Source organism: Typha latifolia, chromosome 3 (assembly GCF_019914945.1).
Source record: "Typha latifolia isolate L0001 chromosome 3, TyphaL0001v2, whole genome shotgun sequence".
Classification (NCBI taxonomy): domain Eukaryota; kingdom Viridiplantae; phylum Streptophyta; class Magnoliopsida; order Poales; family Typhaceae; genus Typha; species Typha latifolia.
Genome location: NC_133088.1, coordinates 2,610,355 through 2,625,123, shown reverse-complemented (window position 1 = coordinate 2,625,123; position 14,769 = coordinate 2,610,355). Strand labels below are relative to the sequence as shown.

Sequence of the window (14,769 nt, the reverse complement as noted above, 5' to 3'; positions counted from 1 at the left end):
ATGACTAATAAGAGCTTTCTGGAAACTCATTCGAAATGAGACGATGAGATAGGACATGATCTGATATTTGACTTGACTAGGTCATAAAGGTCATCTATAGTAATTTTTGTTTAAAAGAATGAACAACATCAGGATGTATTTGAAGTCATTAAATTCCGAGCCCAACTCAATGACCTAATGAAAAGTCAACGAGATTAAAACAAACTTTACAGAACGCTATTATAAAAATTTAAACAATATATATTATATACGTACATTATAAAAAATATATATAATAATGAGCTGAGTCAGATCAACGAAATAATATTAAAGCTCAGGCCCGAAGTAAAATTCATCAACCTCCCAAAGTTGAATTTATAAAAACAACATATAGAGCAAATCGTGGCGAAGATATACCAGATTGAAGAGCTAGTAGGATATGGCTCTCACCCTGGACATATTGATCACTACTATCAAAGAGCACTTCAGAGTTGGCATGAAGTCAGATGGATTAAAAAAGGTCGCCAGTGGAAAGAAATTCAAGAAACAATTAAGTAAATTAAATCTCACTGACATCAAAATTCCGACATCTACAAAGAACAGAATAGGGTAAGATCGCAAAGATCACACTGGCCAACGTTTTAAGATGTTCATCAAATAACACTTTTACTCCAAAAACAAAAACAGGATACGACCATAACCTTACGGAAGTTCCAAATACTAAAGACTGAAGGCCTAACGAGTAGCAACCCAGTCGTCGCTCATTGAGTCACACCTAACCACTTTGTGAAGTTCTCGAACTCTGTGTAATCGCTGTCGGAAACCATAGTCTTGTACCATGCCCTACCAGCAGACTTAATCTTAGCAAGTTCTTCCTGCAAATAAGATTGCCAAACAAATCAAAAGCACAACATCAGCAGTGGGCCAACTAAATATTGCTGGGTGCAAAAGATGAGCCAAAAACAGGAACAGATGTGAACTACATTTTTGTTAGGTTGGTTAACTACAAGATACCCATACAAAGAAAATGTGTTACTAAAGGTATACATACAAAATGTCTGACATTAAAAATGTCTACAAGCAAATAAGAGATTTTCACAAAAACCCCTTACAAAGAAGCAAGAAAACAGTAAAATGATAATAAATCATAGGCTACTCTTTCAAAGGTGAAAAGATCCAAGATACTAAAGTAGTTCATGTGCACTTAATAGAACCAATGCTTTATCCATAACAACTATGTATCACATCAAGATGTTAGCTAAAAATTACTTGCACAATCCTAGATTTTTCAAACACTAAGAATTGTCCATATAATATTCTCCTTCATTATTTATGCAAAATTTTCATCAGCTAGCTATACTCTTTGCTAAAACAACATCTATTGCTCAAAGATACTAAGATGTCTTACGACAGTTTTCGCTAAACAATTTAAAAAACCATTACTAACAATAACAAATATAACAACAAACAGCAGTATAGTAGATTTGTACTAAGAAACTTAACCTGAATGATCGAATATGCAAGCAGATCCTATTAAATAAAGAGTTAATGTATCCTAGCTAGATCCACTATCAGGTTATAATAGAATAAGTAGCAGATTTAGAGTAACAAGTATACCTTGCTGAGCGGACTCCTCTTATTATCGAGCTTCTCCTTCTTGGCCTTAACACGCTCGGCCTCAGCAAGCAGTGCCATTCTCCTGGCGGTCTTCGCGTACGGGTTCAGTTTCAGAAGCGTGTTGAGATTCTTCAAGGGGTTCTTCTTCAGCGACCTGCGCTTCACCTCCTTGTTGATTGGCCGCACCACGGACTGCACCTCATCGGAGTTAATGATCCTAGAGAGATCCGGGTTGGTCATCTTGGGACGCGGCAGGACGAATCCCTTCTTCTTCAGAGAAGGCTTGTCAAAAGTACCGAAAATGTCATCGAGTTTCTCGAAAGCTGACTTGGTCCAGATGACAAAGCGGCCAAGATGCCCACCAGGGGCGAGCTTAAGGAGGTTTAGGCGCTCGACGTTGGCGACGTCAACACCAGGGATGTTACGGAAGGCCTTGACGATCTTGGAACCCTCGGTGCCGTAAACGATGAGGGGGCCTTTGCGAGAGACGTAACGGCGGTTTCGCATCTTACCTTTGCCGGCGCGGATGGCGGTGGAGTCCTTGGATTTCTTGGCGTCGGGAAAGGCGCCGACTTGATTGAGGATCTTGATAGCGGAGGAGGTCTTCTCGATGGATTCGACGGAGTCGGACAGAACGAGGGGAAGCTCAGGGACGGAGTCGATCTTGTGGCCGCGGGCGACAACGAGGGAGGGGACAGCAGAGGCGGCGAGGGCGGAGGCGACAGCGACGCGGCGGAGGTGGATGTTGACGCGGCGGTGCCAGCGGCGCCAGATCTTTGTGGGGGCGAACATACGACCGCCGCGGCACATGTTACCAAAGGCTCCCTGGCCAGCACGGTGGGTGCCGCCGCCGGGGACACGGGGGATACGAGAGACGGCACGGCCGGTACCCCACGACTCCGCTGACGTCTGGTGGCCGGCGCGGCGGGAAACGGCATACGGCTGCCGCTTGTTCCGGGAGAGAGAAGCGTGAACGAACCGGACGACGTCAGGGCGGATCGGGGCCTTGAGGACGTCAGGGAGGGGGACTGCGGCGGCGGGGCCGTCGGTGGCCATGTCGCCGTCGAGGGATTGGACGGAGACGAGAGGGCGAGCGGCGGCAGCCATGGAGAAGGAGTAAGGCGGGGGCCTAGGGTTGAGGGTTCCAAGGAAATGAAGGGGGGTAAGGGCAATGTGAGAAGTTGTTTCTATTTATATTTGGATCAGATAATCCTATCCGTCCATCATAAATTGAACGGCGGAGCACTCTATGATAGGCAAAACCCTAAATCGCTGGGTGTTAGTTCAGAGCGTAGTGAAGGTCGCATCCTATCCGTCGGATGCGCACGGAATCGACGGTGAGGATCGCTGGGTTCGAACCTAAGCCCCATTATTAGTTTACTAAAGTACATTAGGGGGAAAAGAGAGAAATTTACGATGGTTAAATAAATTTTATACCCATATACTTCAACATACAATTACTTTATTTTTTCTCTCTTCTTAATGTAACATAACTTAAGTTTGATAAGGTTACCAAACGATTCCTTAAAGATATTAATTTATTGTACAAAACAATCTGCGCAACTAAGAAAAAATATTTACTAAATATTCTTCCGTAGTCATAAAATTACGAAATCAAGTGGGATTGATCCATAGCTCTACGTTTTTTATATTTACGCCCTTCACAGATTCGAACTACTGGGATGAAAACACAATATAGTGTAGATAATGATAGCAGTGACGGGTGGAGTAGATGTTAAGGGTTATGGAAGATAATGGAAATGAGGTGGATGATTTATGTTGTTTAAGGGATAAAGACAAAAGGAAAGAAGTAATCGAGATCCCAATGAAGAGAGAGGACTTGACAGACAAGGGAGATTAGAAGTTATGAGAAACATTGCCAACGGTAAAGATGATAGATTGGTGAAAAGAGAGGAGGGAGATTAGGGCAAAGAAAAAAATAGAGAGGCAAGAAACTAATATTCCAATAGCATAATAATTTTGACTATCATCCACACTTTTATAGAGGCTAGCAAACAAGCTAAAATAATAATTATTAACCCTAATTTTAGTGGATTCTCGCTGATCGCATTCGAACGTGCTCGATCGCGTTCGAATGCACAAAATGTGTTATTTGTCGATGCCAACATGATGCAGACGTTCGAACACATTCGAATGCACATTTCACTTTCTCTATTTTTGCGAACTGATGCCAGGCATTTGCAAAGATGTTCGAACACGCAAATGCAACCTACAGAAATATTATTTTAATAAAAATAATTAACTAATACAATTAAAAAAAGACTAACTAAATTTATCATTACTATTTTCTCTCATCCAGTTAGTCATGTTTCCCTCATCTTTTATTGTGGTAGATGTTGTCGTCGTCCGTCCATCCGTCAACCTCTTGATTGAGATAAGAGGTCAGTCTCCACTCTCATCATTTCTCTCTTTGTGCCCTCTTCTTGCTCTACTAGTGCCTCCGCTGAAGTGACTCGATTTAAATAAGTGCGGATAGGGGACCGCCCGTGCACGCCCATGCGCCCACACGCGACAGGTCGAGCGGGGCCCGTCACGTACAAATACTCTCATGTGCACATACAATCATGACATCATCAAATACTACCTACTAACATATCCATGCTCACATAATCTAACACCAAGTAAAACATACTATCAACCAAATAAACCTGTTAACATGTGAATATCCCACACTAGACCACTGATTAATCTGGTAGGACATGCATAGGCCACAACAAACCATCAAGGTAAACTAAACAACTGATACAAGAATACAATATAATCTGACCTGTATTATACTAATTATCGTCTATACAATGAAGTACAAATATAAAATAATGGTACTACTCAATATCTGATTAAATTATCTTCTATACCATCTCGCGTCTATAGATCATCTCATCTTTCTAAAATATCTCATCGGAATATCTCGAGTCGGTATCACGTACCATATTATTTGTGAGGGTTAGAAAAGAAATAATAAGAGTCATGAGCAAAAAGCTCAGTGATTAGACCTTATCTCGAATCAGTGATGTCAAACAGAGAGTAAATTATATACTGGATAATATGAATCAGAAAGCAGCATGATGCCATGTATGAGCATGTATATATATATATATATATATATATATATACTTAATGACATATATATGAATGAAATCACTTCTCATGAATAAGCATATTATATTCTCAACCAAAAAATATATCATATTATGAAATTACCAAATAGCATCATCGAATATAACAACATATCATGTATAACAATTATAATCTAATGATACAAGTCACATCAATGATGATGCATGATGCATGTCAACCACTAAATAATCGTATATGTCAAAGCCAGATATAATTCACATATCTCTCACTATCACAATCATCTGTCTCAACTCTGAATATTATCTCCCATGCTGGACTACAGTACCTGACCCCAAACTCGATACACATCATGTCACAAGCTCAAAGCATACCCTATCATATGCTAAGAGTATCTCTGTAGATAAATCATACCCTGCCATACGCTAAGGGTATCTATGTAGATAAATCATACCCTACCCGCTAAGAGTATCTCAGAAAAAAGTAATCATATCCTACCATACGCTAAGGGTATATCAATGATAGTTGTATCCTATCATACGCTAAGAGTACAACCATCAGTCATCACCATACTCTGCCAAACGCTAAGAGTATGTCTAATACCAATCCAGACCAGATACTGTTCCAACCATCACATCATATCACATCACATACATATGTATTTTTATGATTTTCTATACATGATAAATCATATGCATATATCCAATACTGTAATAGATAATGCAACTCAGGAATTTAGGTGGTAAAAAAGCTAAGAAAAAAATGATGCAATGCCGACTCTAACCATGTATCTAACACATGTATATTTTTGCTAGTCTATCACATGCATATTCATGATAAAGATCCTGCTGACATAAAACTATAACAGTATAATCATCTCTATATATCACCAATGTACTCATATCTCATATCAGCATAATCAAATGCATGATAAAAATATGCTTAACTGAAATCATCTTTATATAAAGTCATATAATCATGCTGGAGGCCAAAACATGCGTGTATATAAAATTTTTATATAATATATTCTAATTTGAGAAAGACGTCTATGGGATAAGACTACTCACTGTCTGATCAGAAGATACAAACCGCGTATCTCTCACGTCCGTCAGTCAAACATCAACTCATCGTTAGGGTCCACAAGGTCTCATATAAAGGGATTCAGGATATGAAAATATTTAGGTCAGGGTCCACAGGGTCTCACATAAGAGGGTTTGGGATATGAAAATATTTAGGTAGTATGATGTTAGCCGTTTATCTAATTAGATTTAATTCAAGAATATAAATGTTTATTAGGTCTAGAATCACTTTTCTTTATTTTTGATTGCATAACTAGGTCTATAATATAGATACCATTTAAATACTATAATTATATTATTATTATAAAATGTTAGTTATAATATAAGGAGAAGAGGTATGTTTCCTTTTATATGAGAATATTTATAAATATATAATTATAAAATAAAATAAAATAAAAGGCTAAATAAGTATAGACAAGGTCTAATTATAATTAATTTTATACTTCATACACTATCTTGATTAATTAGGGACAATGCAGTCTTTACTCGATAAAATAATAAATAAATAATTAAATAAGCTTAGTATTTTATTTGTTGCAGAATAATCATAAAATTAATAGAAATACTTAAAATATATATGATAAGGGTATTAGAATATAAATCTAATAATTATAATTTACAAATCTATCTATTAATCTAATAGATATATAAATAAATAAATAAAAGTATTACCTATATTTATACCTAATTAATCATTAATTATAAAAATTATCATTAATTAAATTATATTGAAGAATATATAATATTATTAAAATAGTTAATGTCTAAATAATCTATTTGCATTAATTAAGAAGAAAAATACCTAAATAAATAATATAAATACATTAATTAATTAATTAAATCTACCATGGGCTCGGCCCAGCACTGTGAAAAAAGGAGGAGAAAAAAAAAGAAAGAAAGAAAAAGAAGAGAAGAAGAAAAAGAGAAGAAAGAGAGAGAGAAGGTGAGGGAGGAGGTTGCGGACCCGGGCCGGCGGGGAGGGCACTGGCCGCTGCTGTTCAGCCAGCGGCCGGCCTCTCGCCGGCGGCTCGGCTCCGACGAGCCCGAGCTCGGGCAAGAGAGGGAGAGGGAGAGAAGGAAAGAGAGGGGGAATGAGGGATCTCATCGGCGACGGCGGCTTTGAGAAGGTGGTGACGGGCCGACGTCGACAACGAGGAGAGGAAAGAGTGCGAGAGAGAATAAAGTGAGAGAGAGAGAGAGAGAGAGAGAGAGAGATTTAAAGAGAGAGGGAAGGCGGTGGAGGAGGGGTTGCGGCGGCGGCAACGGGCCCCCACAACGTAAGAACTGTGGCCGGCCACGTGGTGCCCAAAATTAATTTTTTTTCTTTTTTTTGGTTTGGGTTGTTACAGGAAGGCTGTCTAAGCCGCCTTCCACGGGTCGTTATGGTCGACTGTTAAAAGCAAAGTTAGGTGGCGGTGGATGAGGTGATTAGATGGGAGTTAGAGTGAGTGTTAGGCAATGGGTTTGGCTAAGATTTTTTAGGCTATTTTCACTTCAAGCAAGTGTTGCGGAGCAATATTATAATGTATGTGTTTCTCTCTCCTTAATTGATCACCTCCAAATGGCCTCTGTGGCTTTATTTATTTTGCTTATTGTCAATTACTGTAAGAGCTTTCATCGACATAGCACATAGCATTGATCAGTGAATCTCTCGTAGTTTTAGGTTTAGCAAGATGTGTCTTTAATTATCATGTCGCAATGAAGTTGCATGATTGCCTTTTGCACCTACAAATATTCCATAATTTATTATTATTATTATTTTTTCTATGCTCTTAGGTTAGGTTTGATAGTTCAATTTTGTTTCTACGGTGCTATCTATTATAGACAAGTATAAGTCTGTATGTCATGCTTTAGTCGTTCAATCATTGTTTGCACATTCCCTATTCACATTTGCTTGGGAACTATATTTTAGTTTTTTTAATTATTTATTAGTGGAAAAAACTATATATAAGCTGGACAAAAAGTTAACCCTCTCTAAATATAGAGATACTTAGATTTTACTAAACTTTAAACAATTATTCTGAGTAAAACATCGTCGAAATTTGCTTCAAGTTATCATATTGCCGAGCTATCAACCGAATCGAGTTATTAAGTTATGCCACTAAAATACTAAATAATTTTTTTATAATATTATTTGAGATTAGAGTCAAACCAATGATCTCCTTAGTCATGAGAAAAAGTATCTAACAACTCTATTAGAGGTTAGGTGGAACTAAGTCTTAGTTTGAGAGAGAGGAATTAATTGTTAGATCCCGTGCTATCTTTTTATACTTTTCTTTATATAGTTTATAATTATATTTAAAAAATAGTACTATTACAAGTTTTTGAAGATTCAAAAAAACTATATATATATATATATATATTATCCAATATTCAATTTATATTTGTCATGCCTTTCATTGATATAATAACTAAGTTTACTATGTATCTGTTCGGTTTTCAGTTTTTTCACCTCTAATTAGTTCATAGCCACTTGTATGAATTATATTTATATCTGAGTGCAGCAATTTCCAACAATTGATGCTGCAGAGGATCCTCTCTAAATAGGGCGTCGATTTCGAAGCCCATCCAAAACACTCCTACTTCGTAACCTCCGCTCGACTTACTTCAAATTCTAAAAACGATACCCCTCCGACGACGATCAGAGAAGCCCTCCCAAAAATAAAAAAAATGGCTCAATCCCTCCATCTCCTCTCCTCGTCCTCCTCCCAGTCCTTCTCCTACCTCTCCTCCCGCCCTACCCTCAACCCTTTCCTTCCCACCCAATCGCTCCCCTTCCAGCCCCGCCGCCAGCGCCGCCAGATCACCCTCTCCGCGTCCGCCATCCCCCCTCCCCCGCCTCCGCAGTCATCGTCGTCTTCGATCGACGTGGACTCGGTGACGGAGGCGGAGATGAAGGAGAACGGGTTCAGGAGCACCCGGCGTACGAAGCTGGTGTGCACGATCGGGCCGTCGACGTGCGCGGCGGAGCAGCTGGAGGCGCTCGCCGTCGGGGGGATGAACGTGGCGCGGCTCAACATGTGTCACGGTACGCGCGAGTGGCACCGGGAGGTTATACGGCGGGTCCGGCGGCTCAACGACGAGAAGGGGTTCGCCGTCGCCGTCATGATGGATACTGAGGGAAGTGAGATCCACATGGGAGATCTCGGCGGCGCGTCCTCTGCGAAGGCTGAGGTAGAAGTTTGATTCTTTGCTCTAGTTTTAATGGGACAATGTGTATACAGGATACCAAATTTCTTGTCAATTGTACAAGATTGTGATTTATATGCAGTGCTATGCATTGGGTTACAATTATTTGAAGCCCATCATTGATCAACTCAGTAGGGTCAAATTGTCCATTACATGGTCATCTTCTCCTGTGAAGTAGTTTCTATGTATTATGATCCTTGGTCCATGATACTAACAATTTGCATTTTCATGTACAAGCTAAATTCACTATCAGATAGCTGATGTTAAATTTTTGCAGGATGGTGAGGTTTGGACATTCAGTGTCAGAGCTTTCAGCACCAACCTCCCGGACCACACCATTCAAGTGAATTATGATGGCTTTGCTGAAGGTTCTGACCTAAAAATCTCATTAAATCTTCTTGTAGAAGGAATTGTTTACCCTTTTTGCTTTGTGAAGAATCATTAAGGTTATCTTGTAATTCTTGTTGATGGCAAAAGAATTTTGGGTATAGCACAGATGTGAAAGCGGGGGATGAGCTTCTAGTGGATGGAGGAATGGTCAGATTTGAGGTGATTAAGAAGATTGGCCCAGATGTCAAGTGTCGCTGCACCGATCCTGGTTTGCTGTTGCCACGGGCTAACCTTACATTTTGGCGAGATGGTATTCTGGTGCGGGCGCATAACGCAATGCTTCCTACAATTTCTTCCAAGGTAGGAGAGCATATGAGAAATGGTTGACTAATATTTCATGTTAAAATATCGACAATCATATTTTAGTGGAGCATACAACTTTTCATCAAGATCTTGAATATGTATGGGAAATTGTGTTGGTTGCAAAATTCTCTATCCCACAAAAGTGGTCTTGCCTGACAAGTCTTTGCACATATAAGCATCTCTCAATAAGTTGACAAAAGAGCCCAAGTGCTCTAAAAGAAAGGACAATAAGCTGACAGAACATTCCAATACATCTTCATCTAATGCTTCATGCTTTAAATGGTGCAGGATTGGCTTGACATAGACTTTGGGATTGCTGAGGGTGTAGATTTTATTGCTGTTTCATTTGTGAAATCTGCAGAAGTTATTAAGCATCTCAAAAGCTACATAACTGCACGATGTCGTGATAGGTAAGGAGGAAGCTGTCTTCTTTGTTTTTTCAATCTATATCTGAAAATTCAAGTGAGGGGGATAGATTAGGGGAAGGTGGAAAGAAGGAGATAATCTGACGGCTTATGTGTTATTTCCTTGCCAATATCTGATATCATAAAAAAATGGTTCCCGCAGAATTTTCCATCCTTTGTAATTTTAAATCATGATAAATAAATGCATATATAAGGTTCCGTCAAGATATTATTTTGTCACTAATTTCCACACATAAACTTAATATTGCCAAATCCTTGAAATTTCTACTTTTAGGTTAACAACCAGAACACCGCAATAACCATTTCATATGAATTGTTATCTGCCAAACATTTCTGAGCTTTTAGTTCAGAATCTTTCATAAACAGAAGAGTGATTCTGGCCAATATGGGTGATGTAGACTAGTTGACTATACAGCTTGCTTATAAGTTGCTAATATTAATATTAGTCTTGGTGCTAACCATAATTGTACTTCTGAAAGGAACTTAGTTTCGTATCATAATTATATATTTTCCCATTTCTAGATACTATACTACTGTAGTAAATTTGATTATGAATTTTGAGAATAGTACATGCTTTATCTCGTAATCTGCTTCCTCACCGGCTATATGTGTGTCATTGATGATTCAAAATACGTGAACAGTGATATTTCAGTGATTGCAAAGATTGAGAGCATTGACTCTCTGAAGAACCTCCAGGAGATAATTCGTTCATCCGATGGAGCAATGGTTGCTAGAGGAGACCTGGGTGCTCAAATTCCTCTGGAACAAGTCCCTTCTGCTCAGCAAAAAATAGTTAAACTCTGCAGACAGCTCAACAAGCCAGTCATTGTTGCTTCTCAGCTCCTCGAGTCTATGATCGAGTATCCTACACCTACTAGAGCTGAAGTTGCTGATGTAGCTGAAGCCGTTCGACAGCGTGCAGATGCTCTAATGCTTTCTGGTGAATCAGCAATGGGCCAATTTCCAGAGAAGGCACTTACTGTCCTCAGAAGTGTAAGCCTGAGAACGGAAAGGTGGTGGAGAGAGGATAAGCGCTATGATGCAACAGAACTTCCAGATATTGCTTCCTCCTTCTCTGACAAAATTTCGGAGGAGATTTGTAATTCTGCTGCTAAAATGGGTAAGTGTTGCATTGCATTGACTCACATGATTATCTTCTTTATTTAGCTATAATGGTGACATTCTGAACTATAGTTTTTTTTAGGAAATTAATACCTATCTTGTTCTCATGAAATACTGACTCCAACTTGATTGCATAGAAATATAGTCATACATGTTTGCCAGATTAAACTTTCTGTGGTATCCTGTCATTCATTTCCAAATTCCAATCTCTGTTGGATTAAATATTTTTTATTTAGTTGTCTATGGTTTATACAATTAAAGTTTGCCAATTGCAAGGTTTATCCTAATTCTCAGTTTTTCCTTGGAGTGGCCATTTGCTCCTTATTGCATAAATAGAAGAAAATTTCCCTCATGATTATAATTATTTAGTTGTTGATATTGAAGATGTGGAAAGCAAGGAAATAAAGATGAGGAGCATGACGGAAGTACATGTGCAGAAGTTATATACGAGCTTCTGCTTTAGTGTTAATGATTCTGTGTTTTTGCTTTTCAGCTAATGATTTGGGAGTAGATGCAGTATTTGTATACGCAAAGACAGGTCACATGGCCTCTCTCCTTTCTCGATGCCGTCCTGACTGCCCAATTTTCGCATTCACAACATCAACATCTGTCAGGAGACGGCTGAACCTTCAATGGGGTCTCATTCCCTTCCGCCTCAATTTCTCGGACGACATGGAGAGTAACCTCAATCGGACCTTCGCTTTGCTGAAAGCCAGGGGAATGATTCAATCTGGTGATCTGGTCATTGCTCTTTCTGATATGTTGCAGTCAATTCAAGTGATGAATGTTCCATAAATGAAGTTCCCTATTGTATGTTGTATCATTTTCCCTTCCAAGGGTATCGAAGCCTAATTGCACTTTATCGGTTTAGAGATTGTTTGTATGCCTTAAAACCTCCATTTGTTTTACATCCAGAGAAGCACTACTATGATGCATATCTTATATTGTCCATGTTGGCTTTGAAATGTTTCAATGTTTGTTTTAACTCTTCCTTTCAGTTAACTATGCTTAGACACTTTACTCGTCTCGTATAGTTTGTCGCAAATATCATCTTCTGAGTTGTGTCTATGCATACTATCGCTTAATGTTGTTTGTTTAGGACATTTCACTGTTTATCGTGGAATATTTCAAAATTAAGAACTTAGATCTCTCTTTAGTCCACACTTCTAACGTGACTTTTTATTACTTGGTGATCTATTTATGGTGAAATTGTTTGCTGTCAATAAAACCCATTGATTTCAGTATTTTGTACCGTTAGTTTTGGATGAAAACCACATCACAGGATGAGCAAAACTATGGGAGAGGAAACTATGTTCACCAACTACAAAATATACTTCTGATTAGGTGTTAAATTATACAACCACCAGTTAAAATAATTGGTTTATAAACTACCAGTCCAATAATGACTGTCAAACCTAACGTTAATCTCTATTATTAACAATTGGCTAAAACCATCTTCACCCTAATTGCGTGAAGAGTAGCTTTCAAGAAATTAAAAAAAGATAACCGACAACTGAAGCCTAACCTCCTTTGACACTAAAACAATTAACTGCCCTTCTTACCACCTCATGACACACCACCGACCTAGCAAACTCACAAGTCTTAAAGTTCTTCTTGACTTGAGATAGTAAAAGCTAAAGCCACACCATGATGATATCTAAGAAACACTCTTAAAGCTTACTTCCTCTCCATCAAACCCTTGTGATCCTCACAATTACTCCTCTCTTTCTTTAATAGATTTTAACTCCATTTTTGTTTGCAATGGAAGGTTACAAAAGGATCGCTTTCCTGCAAGAAAACAGAGGATAAAGTAGTGGGTGGGTCATATTTGTCTCTTTTCATCTATCAGAGTTAGTAGGATCAGCCTAGAAGAAAGTAGACACTCATACCTCATTGGATAAAAGTTTTCATAAGATTTAAGGATAACTTACAGTTTACTCCCCCACACTCATACCTAATTGGTTAAAGTTAATTAATAATTTTAAGGATAATTTATAGTTCATTACCTGTGATTTTGCTCGACTTTAAGTTTTCTTTGTTCATTTTAAATTCAGCCACTTAACCTTTTGTGGTCTAGATCAAATTGCAATAGTTAATCAACCATTAATATAGATGTAAAAAGAGTTAATTATCTCCACAAAAATACAGTCTAATATGATAATGATATGAGTAGTTTAGTCATTTAATAATTTATATATGGATACAGACATCAAGTTTATATGATTTTAGGTTACCGCCAATAATATTAGGAGTAGTTCGATTATTCAAATTATTAGTTTTGGATGAAAAATTTATTTAACAGTTAGAATTTGATTTCCATGGCACCTATTAAGTATTTAGGTTTAAAATACATAAATACTAATAAAAAAATTGGATCGAATTAAAGGTAGACATAATTTATTGCCATGCTTCTGTTATTCTACTCTATTCTTATCTTCATTCAAGATAAGAGAGAATATGTCATCATTTTCCACGGATGGTTAAGTGTCCAAGTTGAGGTACAGAGTGATGACTTAATATTATTTTGCGTTGTAGTATCAAAGGCATATCTTTTGATGGATAAGGCTCTTTCAATCAAATAATGACCCTCTTTTCATAGTTAGAATCATAGGTTTATTTTACCAACAAAAAAAAAAAAAAAGGATTTCTTTCTTGCCTGCATAAAGAACAACACATGGAATCAAATTGGCCTTGATAATTATTCTTTTCCTCATAGTTTATCTTATCACCTAATCTAAATATCCTATACTTTTTCTTTTTCTCTAAAGCTAGTACAACAGAGAATTTGTCTAAAAGGATTTTGAATTTAACTACACCTCTTTTACTAAAGTGCATGTATCTTGAATTCTTTTTTCTTTTTTTTCTTTACCATCTCTTAAATTTCTTTTCCTTGAAAGAGAGTAAGAATGGTAGGTAATTGCAAATAAAACTGGGAGAATTGGCAGAGTGCAAGAAAGTGAATTTAAGCCACTAAGTTCTTACTTACTCTGTTCAGTCTAGTTACAAAGATACATTCTTCTTTCTACTTTTTTTTTTTTTTTCTCCTTTGTACCTCAGTCACACATATCATCAAATTGAAAAGAGAAACCCCTTTACTTTCTCTTAATCTCGTCTGTTTAAAAGATAGTATGCTTATCTAACAAACTAAGAATTTCCCAGAGTAATTACAAATTAGGGTAAATTAATTTTTTTAATTTCTGAATATATTTCAGACTCAATTGCTATGTCGAGGTTAGAAATATAATTATATAGGAGTTGGCCCATTATGGTCCATTTAAGAGAGTTAAATTTTCTTAACAATTAATAAGAAGTTCCTAAATAATATCCTTAAACTTTCGTTATCCCTTGTTACCGTCAAGACTAGGGCGTATGATGTAAAATTTATTGTCATTCTACTACCAAACTACTATAGTTTTGACCACGAAAAGAAATTATGTAGATTTTTATTATTATTATATAAATAATTTAAAAAACTATATCAGAATAATGGTAATATTTTCCACCAGAAACAGTAGATGGGTCCCGGTCAAAAACTTCTTCTTCTTTTTTTTTTAATTTTTTTAAAAAAA

At 37.5% G+C, this 14,769-nt stretch overlaps 2 protein-coding genes across 2 annotated transcripts; one reads left to right on the top strand and one right to left on the bottom strand.

The window, feature by feature from the left end:
• Positions 1-517: 517 nt before the first annotated feature.
• Positions 518-2,785, bottom strand: LOC140783686 (large ribosomal subunit protein uL4-like). Its single transcript, XM_073130651.1, has 2 exons — positions 1,597-2,785; positions 518-854 (listed from the first exon to the last, which is right to left on the bottom strand). Exons 1-2 carry the CDS (start codon positions 2,701-2,703, stop codon positions 741-743), a joined length of 1,221 nt encoding a protein of 406 aa, XP_072986752.1. The 5' UTR covers positions 2,704-2,785; the 3' UTR covers positions 518-740.
• A 5,566-nt stretch (positions 2,786-8,351) lies between these two features.
• Positions 8,352-12,149, top strand: LOC140783687 (pyruvate kinase isozyme A, chloroplastic-like). Its single transcript, XM_073130652.1, has 6 exons — positions 8,352-8,945; positions 9,238-9,328; positions 9,457-9,650; positions 9,942-10,063; positions 10,720-11,198; positions 11,694-12,149. The coding sequence occupies exons 1-6, from the start codon at positions 8,442-8,444 to the stop codon at positions 11,993-11,995; spliced, it is 1,692 nt and encodes a 563-aa protein (XP_072986753.1). The 5' UTR covers positions 8,352-8,441; the 3' UTR covers positions 11,996-12,149.
• Positions 12,150-14,769: the final 2,620 nt, after the last annotated feature.

Excerpts from the sequence above, each read along its gene's own strand:
- LOC140783687 (XM_073130652.1), top strand. The coding sequence starts at position 8,442 with ATGGCTCAATCCCTCCATCTCCTCTCCTCGTCCTCCTCCCAGTCCTTC. Across the intron at positions 9,329-9,456 it reads TTATGATGGCTTTGCTGAAG|ATGTGAAAGCGGGGGATGAG; the intron begins GTTCTGACCTAA and ends GGTATAGCACAG. Across the intron at positions 9,651-9,941 it reads TTCCTACAATTTCTTCCAAG|GATTGGCTTGACATAGACTT; the intron begins GTAGGAGAGCAT and ends TAAATGGTGCAG.
- LOC140783686 (XM_073130651.1), bottom strand. The coding sequence starts at position 2,703 with ATGGCTGCCGCCGCTCGCCCTCTCGTCTCCGTCCAATCCCTCGACGGC. Across the intron at positions 855-1,596 it reads AGAGGAGTCCGCTCAGCAAG|GAAGAACTTGCTAAGATTAA; the intron begins GTATACTTGTTA and ends TCTTATTTGCAG.